The sequence below is a fragment of the Equus asinus genome, chromosome 4, assembly GCF_041296235.1.
Source record: "Equus asinus isolate D_3611 breed Donkey chromosome 4, EquAss-T2T_v2, whole genome shotgun sequence".
NCBI lineage: Eukaryota > Metazoa > Chordata > Mammalia > Perissodactyla > Equidae > Equus > Equus asinus.
The window spans coordinates 40,187,589-40,211,979 of NC_091793.1; the positions used below are offsets into that span (position 1 = coordinate 40,187,589).

Genomic DNA, 24,391 nt, shown 5'->3' on the forward strand with positions numbered 1-24,391 from the left:
AACCACCAGTTATTAAGTATAAAATCAGGTGCAACTTCTTGAGAATGTGCTATTTGGACTTCCTTGAGTTTTGTTGTTTTCAGTCTCCTGTTCTTAGGTTTTTCATCCTATCTCCTCCTAGGGAGAGAGCTCTCTCCTCATTTAGCTAGTTAAGATTTGATTTGTAAGTTAAGATTTGCCTTTTTGTAACCTACTGCTAGATTATACAGCATGGTGCACTCATGAGCTCTCTCTCGTGCACACACTCTCTCCCTCTCATCAGTTAAAGGCTGATCTTCCATCAGGAGGCACCCTCTGGTAACAGGAGCAGTGTCTCACTGCCTGCTCACTCTGGTCCGTTCCTCCCATCTGTGGAAAATGGTTTTTAAATGTAGCTTATATTTCTTATCCTCAAATTATGTCACCCATTTAATTATTATAGTTCTGAGTGGATATAAACATGTAACTCCCTTATATCTACCTTTTGAAAATCTTGGAATACGTTAAAGCAAATAAAATACTGGCCAGTAGTTTGATAACAGATTCTTAGTACTTAATTCATTTCTGTCTGCAAATGGATATCTTTAAGTTTACCAAATATTGTCAATGATTCCTTCCTTGATACACATTTATACTTCCTTTTCTTCAGTAATTTCTTCTCCTATACTTGGCTACAAGGATCATTCTTAATAAGGTATCTGAGATGTGTATTCTTCAGCCAGTTAGTTCTCAAGCCATTTCTTGTTCTTTTCCTTGTCTCAATTAATCCCCTACCCTCAATTATCCCCCTTTTTCGTCTGTTATCCTCAGAGTTCCCAGTTCCAGTCATTTGTAATATGGCAGGTATTAGTTAACAAGAATGTTTTAAATAACTTTTTCCTGTTTCTATGAGTTATACGTGCTTAAGTATCAGAATTTGGAAGTACTTAAAAATATTTTAAAAATTAAAATCCTCTCTCAGAGTTGCTCATAATGTTTTCAGATATATTCTTGTAGTCTTTTTTTCCTGAGCCTGTAGACAAACACATGTACGTACACATTTTAAAAATTGGGATTATATAATAGTGTCTTAATGTGTTTTCTCCTCACTATTATTAAACTATCTTTTAAAAGATATTTTAAGAGTTTGTATTATATTCCATCATATGGATATTTGTAACAGCTAATTAATCCCTTATTTAAGAGGAATAGTTTTACGTGACTTTATATTTGATTTTCTCTCGTTGTGAAAGACAGGAAAACTTAGGTGTTTCTATTTTTATTTTTATTTATTTATTTTTTTTTGAGGAAGATTAGCCCTGAGCTAACATCTGCCACCAATCCTCCTGCTGTTGCTGGGGAAGACTGGGCCTGAGGTAATATCCGTGCCCATCTCCCTCTACTTTATTTTATTTATTTATTTATTTTTTGAGGAAGATTAGCCCTGAGCTAACTGCTGCCAATCCCCCTCTTTTCGCTGAGGAAGACTGGCCCTGAGCTAACATTCATGCCCATCTTCCTCCACTTTATATGTGGGACGCCTACCACAGCATGGCTTTTTGCCAAGCGGTGCCATCTGCACCCAGGATCTGAACCGGCAAACCCCAGGCCGCTGAGGCAGAACGTGTGCACTTAACTCCTGCGCCACCGGGCCGGCCCTGGTGTTTCTATTTTTAAAAATAAATGAGGAGTTGTGTTATCAGGGAAGGAAATTAGGAATGAGGCCAGAGAATTTTGGTACCATATGCTAGTTATATGATCTACCATGATTTCAAGTAAGGTCTTCTGAGCCTGTTTCATCTCTAGAATTAAAAACTGATAATAGCTGTTCTTCTTTCAAATAATTGTGGGAAGGACCAAATGATGTAAAATACGTAAAAGTTTATTTCAAACTGTGTGACAAATTAGCCAGGCAAATGCAATTTTTCTTTTTTGCTGGGAAAGATTCACCCTGAGATAACATCTGTGGTCCATCTTCCTTTTCTTTCCTCCCCAAAGCCCCAGTATGTAGTTGTATATTCTATTTGTAGGCATTCTAGTTCTTCTGTGTTAGCTGCCATTACAGCATGGCTACTGACAGATGAGTGGTGTGATTCTGTGCCCAGGAACCGAACCTGGGCTGCCGAAGCAGAACGTGCTGAACTTTAACCAGTAAGCCATCAGGACTGGCTCGCGAAATTTTTTTTAGTATGTGAGAGAAAGGGTGAGAAAATCTTTCCCTAAGATTGATTTGATTTATTTTCTTAATAGGAACTCTGTCTAAACATCATTCCAACCTTTGCAAATCTTATAGACTACCCTTCCATGAAAAATGCTTTGATACCAAGAATTAAAAATGCATGTCTACAAACGTCTTCCCTTGCTGTAAGTAATTGCATGTTAATTTTTGTTTTTCTTTCACTTCTCGTTGGTTTAAATAATTTTCTTATTGTTTAATAACTCTTTTATAGTTCATTTATTTCATCTTGTCTGTAGGTAACCTATATGTAGTACTATAAAAGTGAGCATTAGCTATAGTTTCCTTGATGTATATGTTTACAATACTGCATCCCTGACCTTCCTCCCTGTCCCCTAAATTTTAATGTTTTAGTGGAAAATTTAAGTGATTTTTTTTCTTAATCCTTTTCTGCTATAACTCACAATTCATTTTGTTGGTAGTTTTAAAATAATCATGAGATTTTTAACTTGGTGTATAAACCTAAACATTTTTTGATTGGCTTCCTTTTATTAACTGCCTCTTTTTTTAGTCATTTCTCTGTAAATTTTTTAGAGAGAAAAGTTTCTAAAGCCCCCACTTAACTTGTCTACCTTCAAAAACAGTAAAGGGTACGATAAAGAAATAAATTAATAAGAGTGCAAGTGGGAGGAAATAGTTGTACTCAGAAAGCTAGGTGAAGAGTTGCATCCTTTGAATACAAAATTTTAACACTAAGTTACTTGGTAGTCAAGGAGGTAGAGTATATAACATAATTCTCATTGTCTCATATTGGGAGCAATAAATGTTCCCAACCTTTTTTCTAACACTAAATCATAAGAATTTATCTCTTTGATATTTCTTTATAGAAGTAACATTGAATACTCTCTTCAAATAGCAGCTTTAGAAAAGAGGAAGAAATATCCTTCCTTCACCTGATCAGTCATTGTATTCATATTTGATAATGGGCATATTATTAAATTTCCATTTTATTAAGATAGTTCTTTGTAGATCTTATCCATCTGTATTCAGTGAAATGTGAATTTAAATAAAAATAAGCGTTTATAGCTTAATAGAATTATAGGCAAAAGGAATTTAAATAATGATGCGATTTTACCTTATAGCCGTCTCATCCATTTTAGTTCTTGCTTTTTTGGTAGAAAGGTTCTGAGATGGAAAACTACACCAGAGTAGGAAAATATATCATTGTTTACTGAAATGAACAAGTATGAAATGAAGTCAAGAAACCTGAGTTTTTATTCTGACTCTTTTAACTATCCCTGTTCCCTTGGACAAGTCACTATACCTCTCTGAGTCTCTTTCTTCATCAACATTAAACGGATTTGAAATACAGTCCTTTTCTCTGAAATTTTCTAATTTTATGATTGAATTTTCAAAATAGGTGGTAGTAATATACAACTTAAATTTCAGTTTTCAGAATTCCCTTTAAAACATCACATAAGTCATACTATATTTTATGGCAGCATAAATTTATTTTAGCCTACATTTTGTCAAGGTACATGTTCTAGTTCAGTTCTAAGTCTGTATGCAGAGTGATGTGGGAAGCATGGATTATTAAATTAAATGATCTGTATTAATGCCCAGGGATGTTTGTATCTCTTGTTAAGATGCCAACTGATCCCTTAAAGGCATATTGTTGACAAGGAGTTATAATGAATGTATTTAGAACAGTAACTCTGGAATGTGTTTGCATTTTATGTACTACATTCAGTGCTCCCTACCTTCAGAGTGGCAAATGGGAATTCCTGAGTTGCATTCGTAGACATAGACTTCTAAGGTTTAAAAGTTCTAACTAGGAAATTCTTGAAACATGAGTCATGAATGAGAATTATATTCTAATACTGTTCCCTGAAAATAAAAATACATTCTACACAGAGTTAGGTAAAATGCTCTCAAGAGCTCTATTTCTTCGTGACTTATATGACTAATATTTTATACATCATTAAAGAAAATAAACTAGTATTTCCAGTTTCTCTTTATATGTGTATATGTACACACACGCACATATAAAGAATGCAGCAATTCCTTTTATAAAACTGATTCTAAGAGCAAGTTAAGCCTTTAGATATTTTTTGAATTTATAATTTACTTCTTATGTTTGAATTTCAGAAAACAGTTGTGCGTTATATTTCAGAAGTTTTTTTCAACTTTCTTGCAGAAATATGGTACTTTTGTAACCAGTTAAATTATTTTCTGCTTTTCTTAGTTTACTTTTTTTTGAAAACTGGAGTTTTATTGATATTATGATCCTGACTGAAAGTATGCTGTCTTAAATTCTGGCTGAAAAAATAGAGTGTGAAATATTTATCAAAACAGTCAAGTGAATATAGATAGAATTTTGATAAAAGAGCTCCTAAATGTCAGGTTTTAGTAACTGTGTTAAAGATTTAGAAACGGAAAACTTTATGTAGGACAAATATAGATATCTTCACATGTTGTTAAAATATTTAGTTTAAGGATGAATTGAACCTGAGTTAGAGAAAAGTACTGGAAGCCCAGTAAAATTGATAACTTGGTGGGAGAATGTAGTCCTTTTTATAATTCAGGTGTTCCCAAAGAAATGTTCTTAGTAAACATATATATAGTAAAGCTTCTCAATCCTAATCATTTTATTTAAAATGATAGAAAATTGAAGTCATTCCTTCCCTTTAGTTAACTGGTGTCTTGGTAAAGCAATCATAAATTCTTTCTGAAACAAGTCAGGGGAATTAGTAAATACCTGAATTTCCTTTATTAATAAAGGATAGGAGGTTTTAAACTCACTTTTATTCTTGAGATTTTAACATATATCTATGTGAAGATGAAATTTACATTTAAATATTTTGTTCTAGATTGCAAAGACTTTAAATGGCTAATGCACTTTATCTCTTTTAATAGGTTCGTGTAAACTCACTAGTGTGCTTAGGAAAGATTTTGGAATACTTGGATAAGTGGTTTGTACTTGATGATATCCTGCCCTTCTTACAACAAATTCCATCCAAGGAACCTGCAGTCCTCATGGGAATTTTAGGTAGTTGAAAACTTAATGTCATTTAATGCTACTTTATCATTTTATAGTCATGTAAATAAATTTTCCAATCTATAAAACAGTTGTACTCTTCTTTCATGTATATAACATTCAGTAATTGAAGAATGATGGGATAAATGCTATGATATAACTTTTCTTTTTGTTAGTTTTGGCAAAAACCGTAGAACCTGGACATTACAAAGGAGTAAGACATTTGGGAATCCTGGTTTCACAATATCGTGATGACATGTAGTTTTCTCTGTAAAATGGTACCAAATAAGAGGCAAACAAAGCTTCTTAAAATGCTCATACCAGCCTTAATAATAATACCTGATGTTTATTTGGTACTTAATTTGTAAGAGGCATTATGTTGAGTATTTTCTCTGCGTTATCTTATTTTGTCCTCTCCAAAATCCAGTGAAATAGTACTATTATTTCTCTCCTACAGTAAGGAAACTGAGAATCAGAGAAGTGAAGTAAGTTATTCAAGGTTATACAACTGATAAGTAGTAGAGCTAGTTTTTAATTTAGAGGTGTTTAAATCTTAACCAGTATGCTTCACTGATATGTGATATGCTGATGAAGTATCTTACCCTTACAGCACATTCTGTTCTATCAGCATAATTACAAATTACTCTGTCAAGAAACTCTGAAATTGTTTATAAATAATTGAAGTTATGAAAATCCAATCTGAAAATTCTGGGGGTCTGTTGTACTAATAGAATCAGACATAGCTGTAGAATCACAAGAACATTAACAAGTTCACTTTTTTACTAAATTCTAAGTTCTTTGTTAATTTTGAAGAAAATCTTTATTACTTGGCTGTGTATTTTTAACACTTACTATAGTGCCTGATCTATCGAAAGCCCTCAGTAAATATTTGTAGGAATGGTCAGCAAGTAATTTATTGTAGACCTCTGTAGACATAAAACTTTTGGGATATAATATGAAACTTTTGGGCTCAAAGAAATTAGTCTTCTTGAGAGGGATTTTGGCATAGTGGAAAGAGCTCTAGACCCAATCCTGGCTGTGGCAGTTCCTGGAGTGATTTTAAAAAGTTTCATCATCTATCAAATGAGAATAAAAATAACATCATTATAGGAGTCTTGTGAGAATTCAGTGAGACAACCAAAGGGAAAGTAAAGAGCATAGTTCCTAGCAAATAAGCAGAAGTAGATGCTCAATAAAGTTTCTCTTTGAGTATATAAGTGAAATGTACATTAACAGGAGAATAATAGGGGATGGTATGTTTTAAAGCCTTGGATTATATACAAAATGCGTATAACACAAAAGCATTCAGAGAATGAGGACCACCTTGCTCAGTTTACTAAATGAAGGCCTTGTGGAATAGGTGAAACAAGCAGGATCTTGAAGTTTGAGTAAATAGGTGAGACAATAGGGAAGGATTGTGTGGAGTTGAATTAAGTTATTAAGGTTCAAACATGTTGTCTGATTGGTTAAAGAAGTGAATAAAGGTGTAGGATCTATGCTTACACACTTTAAAGTAGATGTCTCAAGTTTGAGTGAGAGGTCTGAAATAAGTATTTAGATGTTTTCAGGATAGAGAGGCATTCTGTAACCTTACGGCTGCACTGTAAGAACTGTACTTAGTTCTGATAGGATTTTTTTTTTTTTGGTGAGGAAGGTTCGCCCTGAGCTAACATCTGCTCCCAATTTTCCTCTTTTTTTTTTTTTTTTCCTTGAGGAAGATTAGCCCTGGGCTAACACCTGTGCCACTCTTCCTCTGCTTTGTATGTGGGATGCCTTCACAGCATGGCTGATGAGTAATAGGTCCATTCCCAGGGTCTGAACCTGTGAACCCAGGCTGCCAAAGCTGAGAGCATGGAACTTTAACCACTTAGCCACAGGGCCAGACCCACTGATAGGCTTTTAATGTTATAGTGTCATTAAATGTGCTCTTAAACCAAAAGGATACAGGGTAAATAGGTCATGGTGTTTAAATCTAAACTGATGATAAAGCTGAAATCATTCTAATTTGTAATAAGCACATCCTTGTTCTAAGCACAGATAGGGAGAAATTTGTAGCTACACTACTTATCATGAGATTTTATGTAGATACACTATTTTCCTAATTTCTGTTAATTTGTGGTGTTGAAGTATAAAATTTGTCTCATTCTTTTCTAATAGGTATTTACAAATGTACTTTTACTCATAAGAAGTTGGGAATCACCAAAGAGCAGCTGGCTGGAAAAGTGTTGCCTCATCTCATTCCCCTAAGTATTGAAAACAATCTTAATCTCAATCAGGTAGGAGTGGTTTTATGCTTTATTCAGTTTATTCAGCTTAATTGTTTTCTTGGCATTAAATATGTATATAAATATTGCTAAAACAAGGAAAAATATGCCACAGAGTTAAAGAAAGTTTGTGGGTCCAGAGTAAGGAGTAGGTGAGGTGGAAGAATGGGTTTTTGAAGGCTTCACTGGGAGATACTAAATGAACAGAATGTTGAAAGATGTGTAGGATTTAGGGGTACTTCAAATTGGGGGCTGGGAAGTGGACATGAACAAAGAAAAGATTTGTTGTAATGTATCTGGGGTATATATTCATTATTTATTGTTACTTAACAAATCACCACAAACTTGATGATTTAAAACAACATGCATTTATTATCTCATAGTCTCTGTGGGTCTGCCAAGCCAGGGATGGATTCTCTGCTCAGTTTCTCACAATACTGCCATCGGGCTGGGGTCTCATCTGAATGCTCAACTAGGGGAAAGATCTGCTTCTAAACTCACTCACATGGTTGTTGGCAGGATTGAGTTCCTTTTGGGCTGTTGGACTGAAGGCCTCAATTTCCTAGCTCTCTGTTAGTTGGATGCCACCATCAATTCCTTGCTTCACGGGCCTCTCCAACATGGCAGCTTATTTCATCAAAGCCAGAAAGAGAGAGAGTCTGCTAGAAAGATGGAAGTTATTAGTCTCTTATAATATAATCAAGTAAATGACATCCCATTAACTTTGCCGTATTCTGTTGGTTACGGGCAAGTCATAGGTCCTACTCATGCTCAAAAATGGGACTACACAAAGGCATGAGTAGCCAGAGGAGATAATTGGGAACGATTTTAGAATCTGTCTGCCATAGGAAATGAATAATCCAGTTTGACTGAGAGATACCTATAATACAATAAGGGAGTAATGGGAGAAAGACAAATTGAGAATACAATTAAATGCCTGTCTGGTTTAGATATTTGAACCTTCAAGATGGGGTAAATGTTTGAGCGAAGGGGTAATGTGTTCAAAGATTATTATAGAATTATCTCTCTATATACATCTGTCACTGTAGTATCACAGCTATGTACTTAGGCGTCTTACTCCCTTGGAAGGCTGGTTATTATAGCTTATTGTTCATTATATCCCCAGCACTTAGTGCAGTGCCACAAATAAAAATACTTATCAAATTGAGAGAATTTGAGGTACAGAGTAATGACAAGGTGTTTTGTTGACCATAGAACTGGTGTTTAATGAAGTATAATGGGAAAGACTGGGAAGGGTTACTGTTCATTTGAGAGTGTCAGAAATGGATAGGCAGGCAAGATTTGGAATTAAGGACTGAAAGTGAATTAGAGCAGTGAAGGAAGCAGAAAGCTGGGAGTTAAGCAAGAGAGCTTTTGGCATAGGAGAGATGCTAAGTGAATGGAGTTTTGGAATTAGTGTAATCTGTAAAATTAGTCAGATCCAAAATTTAATTTGAAGTGGTAGGGTAAGCATCTGAAAGTTTGTGTCCCTAGATTTCAGTTTTTGGCTTGATAGTTTCTTCATATCTTGGATGGCAGGGTTGAGGTTATGACTGGCAAAAAGAGCAACAGTGAATCTTGGAGAAGAATAGGATAATAATATGCCTGATAGTCTTCAACTTTTGGTCATTTCTGTTGTTACTTCTTGTATTTATGATTTGGAGTGTTTTAAAATACTCCTGAATGCTTATTTCAGGATATATGATTCCATTTGAAACGTGTTAGTTTTCTTCAGCTTTGTGGTTGATTTTTTTTTTTTCGAGGAAGGTTAGCCCTGAACTAACATCAACTGCCAATCCTCCTGTTTTTGCTGAGGAAGACTGTCCCTGAGCTAACATCAGTGCCCATCTTCCTCTCTTTTATATCTGGGATGCCTGCCTACCATGGCTTGATAAGCCGTGCGTAGGTCCACACCTGGGATCCAAACCAGCAAACCCCAGGCTGCTGAAGCAGAATGTGCGAACTTAACCACTGTGTCACCAGGCTGGCCCCTGTGGTTGATTTTTAAGAAACCTATTTTCATCAACAGAAATAGTTTGATTCATATCTTCTGGTATTTGACAGTACAGTAGTCCCCCCCGTATCCAAAGGGGGTGCATTCCAAGACCCCCAGTGGATGCTTGAAACTGCAGACAGTACCAAACCCTATACTGTGTTTTTTCCTATAAATACATACCTATGATAAAGTTTAATTTATAAATTAGGCACAGTAAGAGATTAACAACAATAATAATAAAATAGAAGAATTATAATGATATACTGTAATAAAAGCAACCTCAGCATATGATTTTTTTTCTTTAAGTTGAGAGCTTTCACCTTTTCACTTAAAGGAAGTGCTTTACAGCTTCTTTTTGGCATGTTTGAATCGCCAGCATCACTACTCTTGTGCTTTGGGGCCACTATTAAGTAAAATAAGGATTACTTGAACACAAGCACTGCAATACTACAACAGTCCATGGCTACTAAGTGACTGATGGGCAGGTAGCGTGGATATGCTGGACAAAGAGGTGATTCACATCCTAGGCCAGACGGAGCGGGACGGCATGAGATTTCATCATGCTCCTCAGAATGGCATGCAATTTAAAACTTATGAGTTGTTTCTCTCTGGAATTTTCCGTTTAATATTTTCAGACCGTAGTTGGCTGCAGGTAGCTGAAATTATGGAAAGCAAAACTGCAGATAAGGATGGGGGGCTTCTATAGTTGTCATGGACATGGTCTGCTTTCCTATTATTTCGTGGACAAGTTTCCTAATTCAAGTTTGCTGTGTTGTTAGTTCTGATTTAAAATAATCTAAGTATATTATGCATTATATGAAAAAGACAAAGTAACTTAGGAAAATACAGTTTTAGCATTTGATTAAAAAACAGCAAATAGCGTGTAGCAATCAAAGTAATCACAACTTGTGTTGGAGTGTTCCTAAGACCATCCTCAAATTCAGTGTTTGACTAGTAGGACTCACAGGCCTCAGCATATCATTGTGCTCACAGCTATGATTTATTATGGTGAAAGGATATAAAGCAAAATCAGCAAAGGGAGAAGGCTCATAGGACAAAGTCTGGAGGAAACCAAGGTCAAGCTTCCAGAATCATCTCCTTGGAGTCACAAAGATTGCACTTAATTTCCCTGGTAATGAGTTGTGACAATATTTGTGAAATGTTGCTAACCAGGGAAGCTTGTTAGAGACTTAGTGCCCAGAGTTTTTACTGGTAACTGATCAACTACCACCCTGCCTGTCATGTAATCAGATTCCAGACTCCCAGAAGGAAAGCAGGTGTTCAGCGTAAAACATTCTTTGTGCAGTTTAGGCACAGTGAGCCACTATCATCATTTAAGGTAGGAACCCTCCTGGACACCACCAAGGACCAACCTCGCAAGCAGGCCTTTCCAAGGACAGCAGTTCAGGCCTACTGCGCCAACCACATGCAACAATATGGATGAACTGCACAAACATAATGTTGAGCAAATTAAGCCGGACACAGAAGAGGATCTACGGAATGATTCCATTTATACAAAGTACAAAAACAGTCAAAACTACACTGCTGGAAGTCAGAATAATGTTTACTCATAGGGTGAGGGGTTGGGAAATAATTGGAAGCGGGGAGCACAAGGAAGCTCCTGGGGTCCTGCCAATGTTCTGTTGGTCCTCTGACCACTGGTTCAAATCAGTTTGTGAATTTTTTGAGATGTGCACTTGTATACTCTTCTGTTGGTATGTTATATTTCATTAAAAAGTTCAATGATTTTTAAATGACCTAATTTGTCTTAAATTGACTCTAATTAAGGAGTCAGTCATGGTAAACTGCTAAGGAAATATGCCTTTAGTTACCCTCATAATAAGACAAAGGATAAACGGATGATAGAGCATGGTGAGAAGCAGTGTAATGTAGTAGAAAAGAGCACAAACTTTGGAGACAAACTTAGTATGAATTCTAATTCTGCCGTACGTTATTTAGTATCTCTGAGTAAGTTGCTTTCTCTCTTGCTGAGCCTGAGTTTTCTCACTTATAGAATAGAAATACTAATAAACCTACTTTGAAAAGTTGTGAGGATTAATAAAAGAGTGTACGTATAAAGCACCTAGCACAAAGATGTAATTATAAGATTTGGGGAGGGAAAGAAAGCAGTTTCTAGATTCTTCCTGTAATATATGGTATTATTCAAATAAATTATTTATGATGACCCTGAAGTACTATAAGAATTATCATTTAACCAAAGTTTAACCAGCGCTAAACTGTGTTAATATATAATGTTAGATGTACTTTATGAACATTAATTATTTGAGAGTTAGGTTATGTACATTTAATATTTCTACAAAATTTTTAGAAAACAAGGTTTATTTCAGCAAAAGGTCTTTTTTATAACGATCTGAATAAATAATTTTTATGCATTATTAAACATATTGTTTGACATATGCACAAATTCAGATGGTCCATTTTGGATTATTTTAGGAAAATCTATATATAATAACTGCCAGGGGTGAATTTATATAATACTCCTGAATAAGAGCTGTTAGACATCTCAGGATAGAAAACTTATTGAGACGTGTTATGTAAAACTTAAAAGACTCATCAGCTATATCACCACCATACAGAGATATTGTAAAAACTTGCTATGATATGCTGAGTTTAAATATACTATTCTTGTGACATCAGTGCTATGAGTGGGTCGTATTCTGGTAAAAATAGAGAATATTATGATTAACTCGTTATATTATCTTATTAGATTACATTAGCTGCTAACTGGAAACATCATAACCATATCAATTTCTCATTATACCAGTTCAATTCTTTCATTTCCGTCATAAAAGAAATGCTTAGTAGATTGGAGACTGAACATAAGACTAAACTGGAGCAACTTCATATAATGCAAGAACAGCAGAAGTAAGTAGGCTGCATATGAATTGCACATTGTCCAAGAGTGAGATTAAAGTTGTCTCCTGTTGATTTTCTGGAATATGGACTAGAAAAACTGATGAATTTCAATTTGACCATGTATAAGACATTTAAAATTTTTCCAGAATATTGAGTTGAACTGAGTTAAAATAGAATGTTGTTGAAAATCTAATGTCATTTCTGAGTACAAAAGTGTAATATGATATAATCTTACCATTTTCTCTATATAAAGAAAATTCTATTTCTGAGACAATCACTTGTCAGCATTAGCCACTGGCATGGTAAACTCAGGGAACTGATAACCAAGAGTACCACTTATAAATATTTTTCAAATCTGTGAAACCCTGGTGTTTTGATTCCCCCGTCTCTTTCCTCTAACTCCAGAAACATTTATAGAAAGCATTTATTTCCTATGTAATACCACAACATCTACGTCTTCTTTTTTAGAGAGCATTTTCTAAATTATTTGCAAAATACTAGTATTCAAAGGAAGAAAAGAAAGGTGGAAATTATTCACTGGAGAATGCCAGTTTATTAAAATCAAATCTCCACTACATTCTTTGCCCCAGAGAAAAACACATGATTTTAAGATGCCTGTTGAAGTTGAATATCCTGAACCAAAAGACATCTGAAAATCAGTAAAATTGATGTTAATCATGAGCAAGGTCCCTAAATAGAAACTTTTTAGCTTCTCCCCCAGTGTAAGATGAAGGCTAATGGAAGTACATATACAAGGATAGAGTGATAGGAAATAGCCTTTTGTATGCTCTCAAGTGTTCTGTGATGTATATATTTATGATGTTTGGTGGATTGGCTATATTAACATAGGAATCCTGAGAAATAATTTTTGAAAATTTTTAATAGAAATTTTTGATGTCTAGTATTTATTCTTTTTTGTTTTTTTAAAGATTTTATTTTTCCTTTTTCTCCCCAAAGCCCCCTGGTACATAGTTGTATATATTTTTTTAGTTGTGGGTCCTTCTAGTTGTGGCATGTGGGACACTGCCTCAGCATGGCTTGATGAACCGTCCCATGTCCGTGCCCAGCATCTGAACCGGTGAAACCCTGGGCCACCAAAGCTGAGCGCATGAACTTAACCACTTGGCCATGGAGCCAGCCCACTATTATTTATTCTTTTTTTTTTTTTTTTGAGGAAGATTAGCCCTGAGCTAACTGCTGCCAATCCTTCTCTTTTCGCTGAGGAAGATTGGCCCTGAGCTAACATCCATGCCCATCTTCTTCTACTTTATATGTGGGACGCCTACCACAGCATGGCATGCTAAGTGGTGTCGTGTCGACACCCGGGATCTGAAACGGCGAACCCTGGGCCACCGAAGCGGAATGTGGGCACTTAACCGCTGTGCCACTGGCCAGCCCCCACTATTATTTATTCTTGAGGTGTAAATGAACCTTCTCTTTTTCTTCTTCCTATCTAAATCCTACCTATTTTTTAAGGCATAGATCTGGCCAACATCACAGTGATGATAGCATTTATTGTTAGGATCACAGATTCTGAACTTAATCACATTAAGTTCCCCATATCATATCTTGTCTCTAGTGAGCTCTAGCTTTCTGATGGTAAGAACCATGCCTGCCTGGTTTTATGACCCCCTGAGTCAATTCTTCAGTAAATCTCAAAAGTTGAGATTAAAAAAAAGGCGTGTATACAAATGTTAATATTTTGGGTAAGCAGACATTAATTGTAGTAAATAATGACAAAGATTATGACTCTTCTTAAAGAATGAAGTTGCAGTTTGTTGAGGTTTTAATAAATTCCATGTGGATGAACTATTTTTAGTAGGAGCATTTTGAAAATATGCATTCATTTTTATTGCTTTGTCATAATTCCTCTCTCCTGCAGGTCTTTGGATATAGGAAATCAAATGAATGCTTCTGAGGAGACAAAAGTTACAAATGTTGGGTCGCAGGTAAGAAGATACTTAGATTATTTTAATTTTTGTAATTAAAGTCAAGTGCTTGACAGTGTGCTTCATTTGGTTGACTTTTGATCTTTAAGCAGTAAAATCACAATTTTTTCATGTCATTCAGGTGGTTGACTTTTTTCTCTTTCAGCAGATTGACAAAGTCTTTAACAACATTGGAGCAGACCTTTTCACTGGTGGTGAATCAGAAAATAAAGACGATGGGTTACAGAATAAACATAAAAGAGTAAGTTCTTTACTGTTCTTTTAGTACTCTCATTTATGTTATAGGACTTCCTGTAAACCATAGATTTTTGTTGGGAAATACTGCTCAGCATCTTAACAAGAAAAATTCTTTAATTATCTTTATGAAATTTAAAAGTTATCAGTGGAACATGATCTGACCCATGTTGGGAATAAACCAGCTTAAGATTTCTAGCTTCCTTTATTACTCACCTTCCCCCTTGGTAACATTTCTAGATTGCCTGAGTCCTTTTGTTCTTTCTGCTGCACTTTACCAGTCACACCCCTTGATAAATTCCACTCTCTCTCTTCTCTGCTTCTTAGTTTGAATAACAAACTATAAAATGATATTTCCCATTGAAATATTGGTTAACATCCAATACAAAAAATATGTCAATTTTGTGTTTCTGTTGAGGGCAGTTTTCTTCTATTCATTCAACAGATATGAGTACCTGTATGTGTTAAACCAGGGACCTACTAGACATTGTGATTTACAAAGTTATAAGAGAATATACTGTGAGCTTAAAAGTTAGCAAGGTTGATGAAAGAAAGAGACAAACATGAATTTGATGCAGACATTAGCAGTAAAAGAAATTGTTCACTTCTTCCTTAGCTTTTAGGTGAGTTCCTAAAATATTTTTGGAGTGAGGTAGTTTAGAATCGAAGAAGAATTTCCCAATTTTAGAAAATGAAATCACCTAATCATATTCTCATTGTCTGGAAAAAGATGATTCTAATGAATGGTTTTAAAATAATTGTTTTCATACTAGAAATATTTTAGCACACATCTTGTGAGTTTCTACCTAAAGTTAAATCTTATAATAATTCAAAATATAACTTACCTGTGGCAGTCAGCAATACAGGAGTAGTTTGCAAACTACTTGGTATTGTAAAACATACCAAGACATACTTTACAGGGAAAAAAAGAAGTCTTTTGCTTTACAAATGGACTTACGAAGTTGCTATTTGATTTTTCATATTATTTTGTTTTAAGGCATCACTTACACTTGAAGAAAAACAAAAATTAGCAAAAGAACAGGAGCAGGCACAGAAGTTGAAAAGCCAACAGCCTCTTAAACCCCAAGTGCACACACCTGTTGCACCAGTCAAACAGGTCAGAGTTCATTTCTTTTTGCATAATTTCAAGCGTACTACTTCTAAGGAGTAAGGTAGTATGGAACTTAGTCTGCTTACTACTGTTTGTATTAAAAGGTATTTCAGAGAATACTTTAATATGCAGCGTCTAAGAAGTATGGGCATAAAGATTTTTCCAACAAATTCTAAAATCCTGCTTAAAGTATAATGTTTCATGACAGTGCTTGTTATCAATGAAGAGGAAACTAGATGAACAAGAGGGTTTCTTAAAATTATTATGTCTTAGGGCTGGCCCAGTGTCGTAGTGGTTAAGTCTGCACACTCCACTTCAGCAGTCCAGGGTTCATGGGTTCAAAACCTGGGTGCAGACCTACACACCACTCATCAAGTCATGCTTAACTGTGTCCCACACACAAAATAGATGAAGATTTGCACAGATGTTAGCTCAGAGACAGTCTTCCTCAAGCAAAAAGAGGAAGATTGGCGACAGTGTTAGCTCAGATCTAATCTTCCTCACACACACACACACAAAAAGGTACTAATTCAACTATATTCATTTTGAAATGCTCAGGAAGATTATATTCATGCATTTACATATTTTTGAGCAAAAAGTTATTTTCACTTTTTGGCTTTCCAATTAAGGAGAGATTTGTAACTTGACTGAGGGATATTTACCTATATGTCCTGACCAATGTTTATTTCCTGCTGTGGTCCAGGCACTGTTCTGCATGCTGGTGCTGTAGCAGTGATTAAGGTCCTTACTCTTACTGGTTTCAGAAAAAACTATCTTAAAAAGTTTCTTTAAATTATTTTTTTGTTACCTCTTAATCACTAAAATTCTTCCTCTGAGAAACATCTTTGTGGGCCAAGAGGCAAAAGCAAGAATATTCTGTAGATACTTATATAAGAATAGAAAAAAAATTTTTCACAAAATTTTGATGAGATTCAAAATATAAAAATCATAGAGTATCCTTTTTTGTAATACAGATTATCTACTAATGAGAAGAATGCAATTCTGTGTTTTAGGGGGATGGGGGAGACAACATTTTATTTTTTTTTCCTTCTTCTTCTCCTCCCCAAAGCCCCCCAGTACATAGTTGTATATTCTAGCTGTAGGTCCTTCTGGTTGTGCTATGTGGGATGCCACCTCAGCATGGCCTGATGAGTGGTGCATGTCTGCGCCCAGGATCTGAACCGGCAAAACCCTGGGCCACTGAAGCGGAGCGTGTGAACTTAACCACTGGGCCATGGGGCCTGCCCGACAACATTTTATTTCATTGGAATTTAAAGTTAGTGTTTGCTATCATCAAATTGATTATACATGTTCATCTGTAAAAACCATACAAAAATATGTGGCAGGCTGGATTGGCCTATGGGCTATGGTTTGCTGACTTGGTGTAGACTGTTGAGCTTAATTTTAACTTGACCTTTATAGTATAATCTATCAAGTATTTACTAATTATAAAGTAATTTGGAATTTTTGGAGGTAAAGTAATTCTCTCATATTTTTCAGACTAAGGACTTGACGGACACGTTGATGGATAATATGTCGTCTTTGACCAGCCTTTCTGTTAGTACCCCTAAGGTTTCTGCTTTAAGTACCTTCACTTCTGTTCCATCCATGGACCTTGACATGATGTTTTCTACACCAGTTGATAATACAAAGAGAAATATGACAAACGGCCTAAATGCTAACATGGGCTTTCAGACTTCAGGATTCAACATGCCAGTTAATACAAACCAAAACTTCTTCAGTAGTCCAGGCACATCTGGAGTGACCAAGATGACACTGGGAACACCTTCCACTTTGCCAAACTTCAGTGCTGTGAGCGTTCCTCCTGCTGGTGCGAAGCAGACTCAGCAAAGACCCACAGATATGTCTGCTCTTAATAATCTCTTTGGCCCTCAGAAACCCAAAGTTAGCATGAACCAGTTATCACAACAGAAACCAAATCAGTGGCTTAATCAGTTTGTACCTCCTCAGGGGTCTCCAGGTATGGGCAGTTCAGTAATGGGAACACAGATGAACATGATAGGACAATCTGCCTTTGGTATGCAGGCTAATCCGTTCTTTAACCCACAGAACTTTGCACAGCCACCAACTACTATGGCCAATAGCAGTTCAGCTAGCAATGATTTAAAAGATCTTTTTGGGTGAGGTGTCTTGCTCCTATTTTTGAAGGATTACTTCAGTTTTAATCATGGGTGAGCTGATTTACATCTTTATATAGTTGGCTTGGAGGAACTACTTCTATGGGAGACTGAATGGTTCTTTGACAGAAAACACCTGTTTCCATGCCAGCATAGTAGTTGTACAGACTCCTAACAGTTGAGTTTTTTAAAGCATTGAGGATTTTTTTCCTCTTCCAAACTCCTCTTCAGGTTTTTAAAAGACCCAACCTTTACCAATCTCAAAGAGAAACAAGACACCTGAGTATCTTGAATAGCAGAATTTTTTAATCAAATGTTTATTTTGGCTTGTATATCTTGGTGTTATTTAAAAAATTGAGTTGATGGTAATTGCAAGTTTCATCTGTTAAATACTACATGGTACAAAATCTGCCTTCTCAAGTCATTAGTCTTCATTTTGATATGTGAAAAATCTTGATGCTGTATTGATTTGTTTGCATTTAGTATGACGGAGAAAATGATAATGAAAAGGATCAGATCACTTGCTTTTTTCAATCTTACTCGCTTCTCAGATGAACTAATATTTAGTACAAAAGACTGAGCAAATACTGCAAAATTTAACTTAATGTTGATTTCATTGGTTGAAGTAAAGGCATTATTAACCATCTTAAATGCAAACTAATCATTATAAATTATGTTGTAGCATGGTCTGCCTCAAATAGTAATGTATTTTTCTGCATTTACTTGGATATGTTTAGAATCATTTTTTTCCTACTGTATCACAGACCGAAGAGGTATGTACTGATTTGTATGGGTATTCAACAAAGCCCTCTGATGTGATTTCCCTGACTACTGCCTTCATATTTCGTTTTGAATTAAAACTTCTGAGGGTACAGCATATATGAATTGCATTTTCAAAAGGAAATTTGTAAGAATCAAACTATATTTAATGAGTAATCTTTTGAGATTCCTGTTGTATTGTTTTAAATGTAATAAACTTTACTTCTCTAAAAATGAGCAGTTGTATCTTCTGGCTACCAACAGATTAATTTTCTGCTTACCATGATAAAGTCTGACCTCATCGATTACTGCGACTGAAATTTAATTCTTGGAATTTCAGGAACCTTTTGTTCGAACATTTTCATTTTCATAATTAGCCATCTTTAGGACGGAAAAAATAAATTATTTTAACAAGAAACGTGCTTTATTTTTCAAAGCCTTTCTCATATTTTTCTTTGATTTGCTGATTATTCAACCATGGAGCCTTATGCTATAAATGTCATTTGTATTTTGTTAAATTATATTCTATCATTATGTAATAATTTTTAAATGATCTCTCAGAGAATTATATATGTATTATAGTTGCTGCCATAGAGTTTGTGGTTTTTAATTATCTGAAACCAGCAATCATTTAAAGTAAATCTTATGAAGTTTAGTGTGTTGATACTAAGTTTATTCATTGAAATAGATATGTATACATACACTAAATATATACATTGAATATACAGTACTTGATTATAAAATGCAATTTGATAATATTGCTGGCAGCATTCAGTAAGAGGGTACTTTAAAAAATAAAAAGTCGGCTTTACATCTGGTTTCTATATGATCTGTACTTTGTTACAAGGTTTTAGAAAAGGACTTATAGGAATGCTGAAGAAATTTATCTGAGAAATGAAAAGCACTAGGAAGAGCAAATATTTTTGTCAAATACATTCACACCTTGACCAGATTATCTGTCTTGTTTGTAACACAATATTAATATTTCTCTTGAGAAAAGTTTACGTATGGAATAAAACTGGTTAATGTTGAAGAATTTTTCTTTGTAACAATTCGGTAGTCCCTCTTTATTAGGAAATTCTTTTTTGTTTTGTAAAATAACTTGATGTCAGTGTTGAACTCCTAATTAGAAGGAAAGCTTAATAACAACATACGATTCGAACTACCAAATATAAAAGTAGATTATTTGAAAAAATATAATATATAATGCTTAGGTAATTTTCACATCTTGAAATTTGCTCATTCATTGAGATAATGGTGCTACATTTTTGGAAATTTTTCCTACGCTTTTTTTCTACTTTCTTGAAGATATTTTATTTAAATCATTTCCATCAATTGGACTGTTACCATTGCCTTTTTCTGTTGAGAAATTTCCTCTGAAAAATAGTTCTATTTTTAGCCTTGTACTTCTCCTTGAACAAAACTTTCAAAGTACTAGATCACGTTAAAATTATTTCAGATATTAACATCATTTAAGTCTCTTGTGCTTAGAGTGGAAAATTGGTAGCACCTGTAGACAAAAATTTCAGAAAGATTCCCTTTTATTTCAGTTGGTTCTTTATTCTCCTAATGCTAAAGTGTGTGATATATGTAGAGGATGTATAAAAGGAAATGAAAATAGACCATGTACTTGACTGGGTTTTGTTTGTTTTTGTTTTTATTTTGGAATGCTTATAATCCTTCTTTTCACCTGAATAAGTTAAGAAAGTAGGTTTTTGTTAATATTTTTTTTAAGCTGTAAAATACCTCACAATTGCTTTTACATATTAAAGGAAAGAGTATATGTGGAAGTACCTGATAGCAAGCACAGAGTATGCACCAAATAAATTTTAGCTTTGATAAAACTTTCCATATTAAGTTGTGATTTCATGCTTTGTGATTTATTGGTCTTGAAATAATTTTAGAACAAAATGAATCTGTAAGAATTCAAACTATATAGGATAGTTTAATAAATATAGGATATTAAGAGATTATTTACATCAGTGGCTTTCAAGCTGTAATTGTGACACTCGGTAAGAAATATATCTTATGCTGCAAACCAGTATATAAAATATATACCAGAAACAAAAGTTTTAGAAATTGTCTTTAATACATGTTGTATATTCTCGTATTTTTTTTAGTCTATCCTATTTATTGGGGGAAAAAAAGGGCTGGTTACAATTGCTAAAAGGATTTCATCATGTAGTTTGAATAAAACTGAAATAATTCAGCCTTGTCTTTCTCCAGGCCGATGTAGAAAGAGGGCCAGAGACTTACATGCTAACCCAAGGAAGTCAGAGCCAGGAATAGAAGCTAGATTTTTTCCTAATCTGCAATCCAATGCTCTGTTTACTGTGTTGCATCCTTTATATCTTTTATTGTATGAATTCTTCTAGATTTGCTTTTGTTGAGACTTTTATACAGCAAGTATGTGTTCAGTATTAATTGGATAACATAAATATATTAGAAAAATTGCCACTGAAGAGGGAGAGGGAGATGACAGAACAGAAATGTTTATAGTCAGAATCAGCCTCTGGGCTGCTTCTCTGAATTGTGAGTTAGGAGGGCTGGGGGAGCCAGGTTGGCAGTGTTTGCAGTATCCAGACTGTAGCAGAAAAAGCATGTAACCTCGGAGAGTGGGGGTGCACTGGGAAAAGCCGTTTCACCAAAATCAAGCTTGTTGGAGGTTAGAAACTATTTCTGTCCAAAGCAGCCGGATTGCTCCAGCCACTACCTGGGCTGCAAGCCACATATGTAATTTAAAATTTTCTAGTAACCACATTAAAAAATAAAAATAGTTGAAATTAGTTTTAATATATTTTATTTAACTGAATGAATAGAGCCAAAATGTTTCAACATAGAATTGGTATAAAATTTAACGAGATATTTTACATTCTTTTTTTTATACCTAGTCTTAGAGATCCAGTCTATATTTACACTTAGCACATGTCAATTCAGGTTATTCACATTTCAGGTACTCAGTAGCAATGTGTGGCTAGTAACTATTAGATAGTGTACTGAACTATGGCAATTATCAAGTTACTGTCTTCCAGCTCCAAATCCATCTTCTCTGCCCTGCTTTGTAATACTGGAGCTATGAGATAAACTTGCCTCTTTCACCAGCTTGGCAGAATGTTAGGCTTCATCGATAGAGGGCCCTTGACGTGGCATTGCAAAGCAATAGCAAGAACACATTTCACTTCTGGGTTCTAGTTCTCCATCTTTATTCACCATAGGAGCCCAGCAACCCCAGCAGAGGAGCTCCAGCTGTGCCTTAGGTCACTGTCCCAACTTGGGTGCTGCCACTTTGGAGCAGCTCAGCCATTCCCTCAGGCAACTGTCTCCCACCCTGTGGACTGTGCCTTCTGACAAGTTTCTTCACCACTGGCAGACTGCACGTTCCTGTGGAAACCATGCCCTCTCCAGAGAAGTCTCAGCCTGGGGGGTGGGGGAAGGGGAGAGGCTCTCCTAGTCTTTAGTTCCTTAATTTTTTTTCACTTTCTCTTAGCCTAGAGGTAGTAGCTGCTTGGTTTTTCTTTTTGCAACTGCTACTTCTATACTCCTTCGAGCCCTCTTTTATTCCTTTAAATAGTTAACCACCTTTTAGTAGTTAACAATTATTGTATTAAAATTTCCGTGTTCAAATATCTGGTCCCCTGACCTCACCCTCAGTGATACACTCCTGAATCTACTAAGCCTTTTTAAAATGGGGCCAAATGATGTATCTTGAGGCTGCTAACAAAAGCCATATGGAATTATATTTATCTAGCCTATAATAAAAACTTTCCTTTCTTAAAAGTTCTTTTGAAATGTGCCTGTAGTGGAAATTTGGTTTAGCTACTTTATACTTATTTGATGCAGTTCCAACTTTTACCCTTTTTTTCTTTCTACTTTTTGGGTATGTTTTTCCTTTGTGTGGTGGCCTAGGTTAGTAGGGAAGCCAGTGTTTGACTTTCTTATAAAAAAGTAAATGAAATCGAGACTTTAATGTCTAGAATTTGAACGTAGGAATCAACATTCATGCAGGTCTCTTCCAAGTCTGTGTCCTTAAGCCTGCCAGTGTTTCTAAACACATGATCAGATGAAAGTCAAATATGGGGCGTTTGCACAGGCACACTGAAAGCATACAGGGTGCATAGACTTTGGATCCAGATAAAGTTGGGAGTTTTTTGTATGTTTTAAAAAATTTTTGGCTAAAATTATAGCATTCATGCTCTATAGAGGTGGGGCAGGATTTTTTACACAGTTGTTCATGTGTTGGAACAGATTCAAAATTGTTTTTAAGAAAATCCTGTCTTAAGAGTGGGTACTCATAAGATCACTTTTGTGGGGAGATGGAAAGACCTTTAACCGAGGCGGTATCCTCATTAGACTGCTTCAGTTTCAGAAGGGGGTGCCGTCTCTCTCCCCGCCTCCAGTGATTGTATGGACCTGCCCTTAATCAGCAATAATACCTGTACCCCAGATACTTGTCAGAGAACAACCCTTAGCTCTCTATTGCCCAACATTCAAAGTCTAACTTTTGAGAAATGTTTATAGAGGAGGCCAAAAATTGAGTAATCCATCCATTTCCCTAGGAATTCTGAATGAAATTAGCCCACTGTGGAGACCTTTGTGCCTGGGTTGCCTTGTTTTGGCCACGCATCAAGTTCCTTCCCACACTTAGCTTTGGATGTATTGTGAAGCTTATATTCATGATGGGGATGATGCTGGGTCACTCTAACTTGTGGTCGCTTCTTTGAGGACCCCCCAGGAGAAATTTCAGTTTTCAGTTCAGGAGTAAAGGTGCTTCTAAGCAACTGGTTTGCTCTTATCTTTTAAAGTCTCTGAATAAAGTAACAAATCACATATTACAGCTAAGAGGTTCAGCCAAATTTCAGTTTCGCCTGTAGCAAACGTTTAGGACGTTAATAGTGTGCATTGTTCAGTACTTGCCTTCTGGCTATGTCTGATTTCTTAAATTCTTATTTCTCCTTGGCTCTGATTTCCTTTTGTTCCCCCACTCCCCCCCATTTAAAGTTTTGTGTCATGTTCTTAGAAAGTCTTATTTTGGAATAAGGTAGAGTATAAGTATATGGAGTGAATGAGTTTAAATCTAGTCTCTTACTAACTGACCAGAGTAAGTTTTCCGAAGTATAAAATGAGGATCACGCCTTAAGACTTATTAGGATTAAATGAAGTAAAAGTGTGTGAAGCACCTGGCAAGGCTCCTGGCACATGGTAAGTGCTCAATAGGGGGATGCCCAACCTGGACTAGGGGAGTGGGGAAGGCATCTTCAGAGGAGATGGGGCATAAGCTCAGCCTCATGTGGAGCCTTTTTAACATTGTTTTCAATGCTATCAAATGATTACTTAGGAATCACATTTTCCCAAGTTAAGCTGGACACACTGGGAAGGGGAATTAGAGCAGGTAACTTCCAAGGTTTTCTTTTGAATTCTGAGATTATATGAAAACTGCTCGAATTAAGGAAAGTCTGGTCAAGTGACTTTTGATTACCACGAAAAATGGAATTAATGGTGGCTGTTTAAAACCTTTCCTGTTAGACTAAACCGGGGGACAGCGAAACGAGGAGCAAAATTAAGTGAGCTCTGATGTTTTTAAGCTAATTTATGCTTTATTTCAGGAATTTAGGAATCCACACTTATGGACTTAATAAAGGTATACTGAATAGATAGATAAATCTATTCCTTTAAAACTGGCTGATTTCTGGGGGAAAAAATGTGTTTAATCTATAAACTACCAGAAGATGTCACTGTCTCCCAAGTAATGGTCCATCACATTAGCCCTTTTGCAGGTATGTTTTTTGAACACTGACAGGCTGTCACAAATGATAAGAATTCTTGGCTTCTAGTGTTGAGTTTCTGAGAAGGATAGGACCTCACAAAAAGTACTTTTCCAAGGTGTGTAGGTTT

The 24,391-nt window shown here is 35.5% G+C and overlaps 1 protein-coding gene across 2 annotated transcripts in view; it reads left to right on the forward strand.

Annotated features, from left to right (window-relative positions):
- SCYL2 (SCY1 like pseudokinase 2) overlaps nt 1–20,352 on the forward strand; it is a 66,992-nt gene extending 46,640 nt beyond the window's left edge. The window contains exons 11-18 of one of the 2 annotated variants that reach the window (XM_014835016.3): nt 2,209–2,322; nt 5,051–5,183; nt 7,329–7,447; nt 12,217–12,317; nt 14,191–14,257; nt 14,403–14,498; nt 15,489–15,608; nt 17,103–20,352. In XM_014835016.3, the coding sequence (XP_014690502.1) occupies nt 2,209–2,322; nt 5,051–5,183; nt 7,329–7,447; nt 12,217–12,317; nt 14,191–14,257; nt 14,403–14,498; nt 15,489–15,608; nt 17,103–17,747 (1,395 nt within the window). In that variant the 3' untranslated portion in view covers nt 17,748–20,352. The remainder of the gene's footprint in view (nt 1–2,208; nt 2,323–5,050; nt 5,184–7,328; nt 7,448–12,216; nt 12,318–14,190; nt 14,258–14,402; nt 14,499–15,488; nt 15,609–17,102) is intronic. The other variant, XM_014835017.3, reaches the window with a different exon arrangement.
- The last annotated feature ends 4,039 nt before the right edge of the window (nt 20,353–24,391 follow it).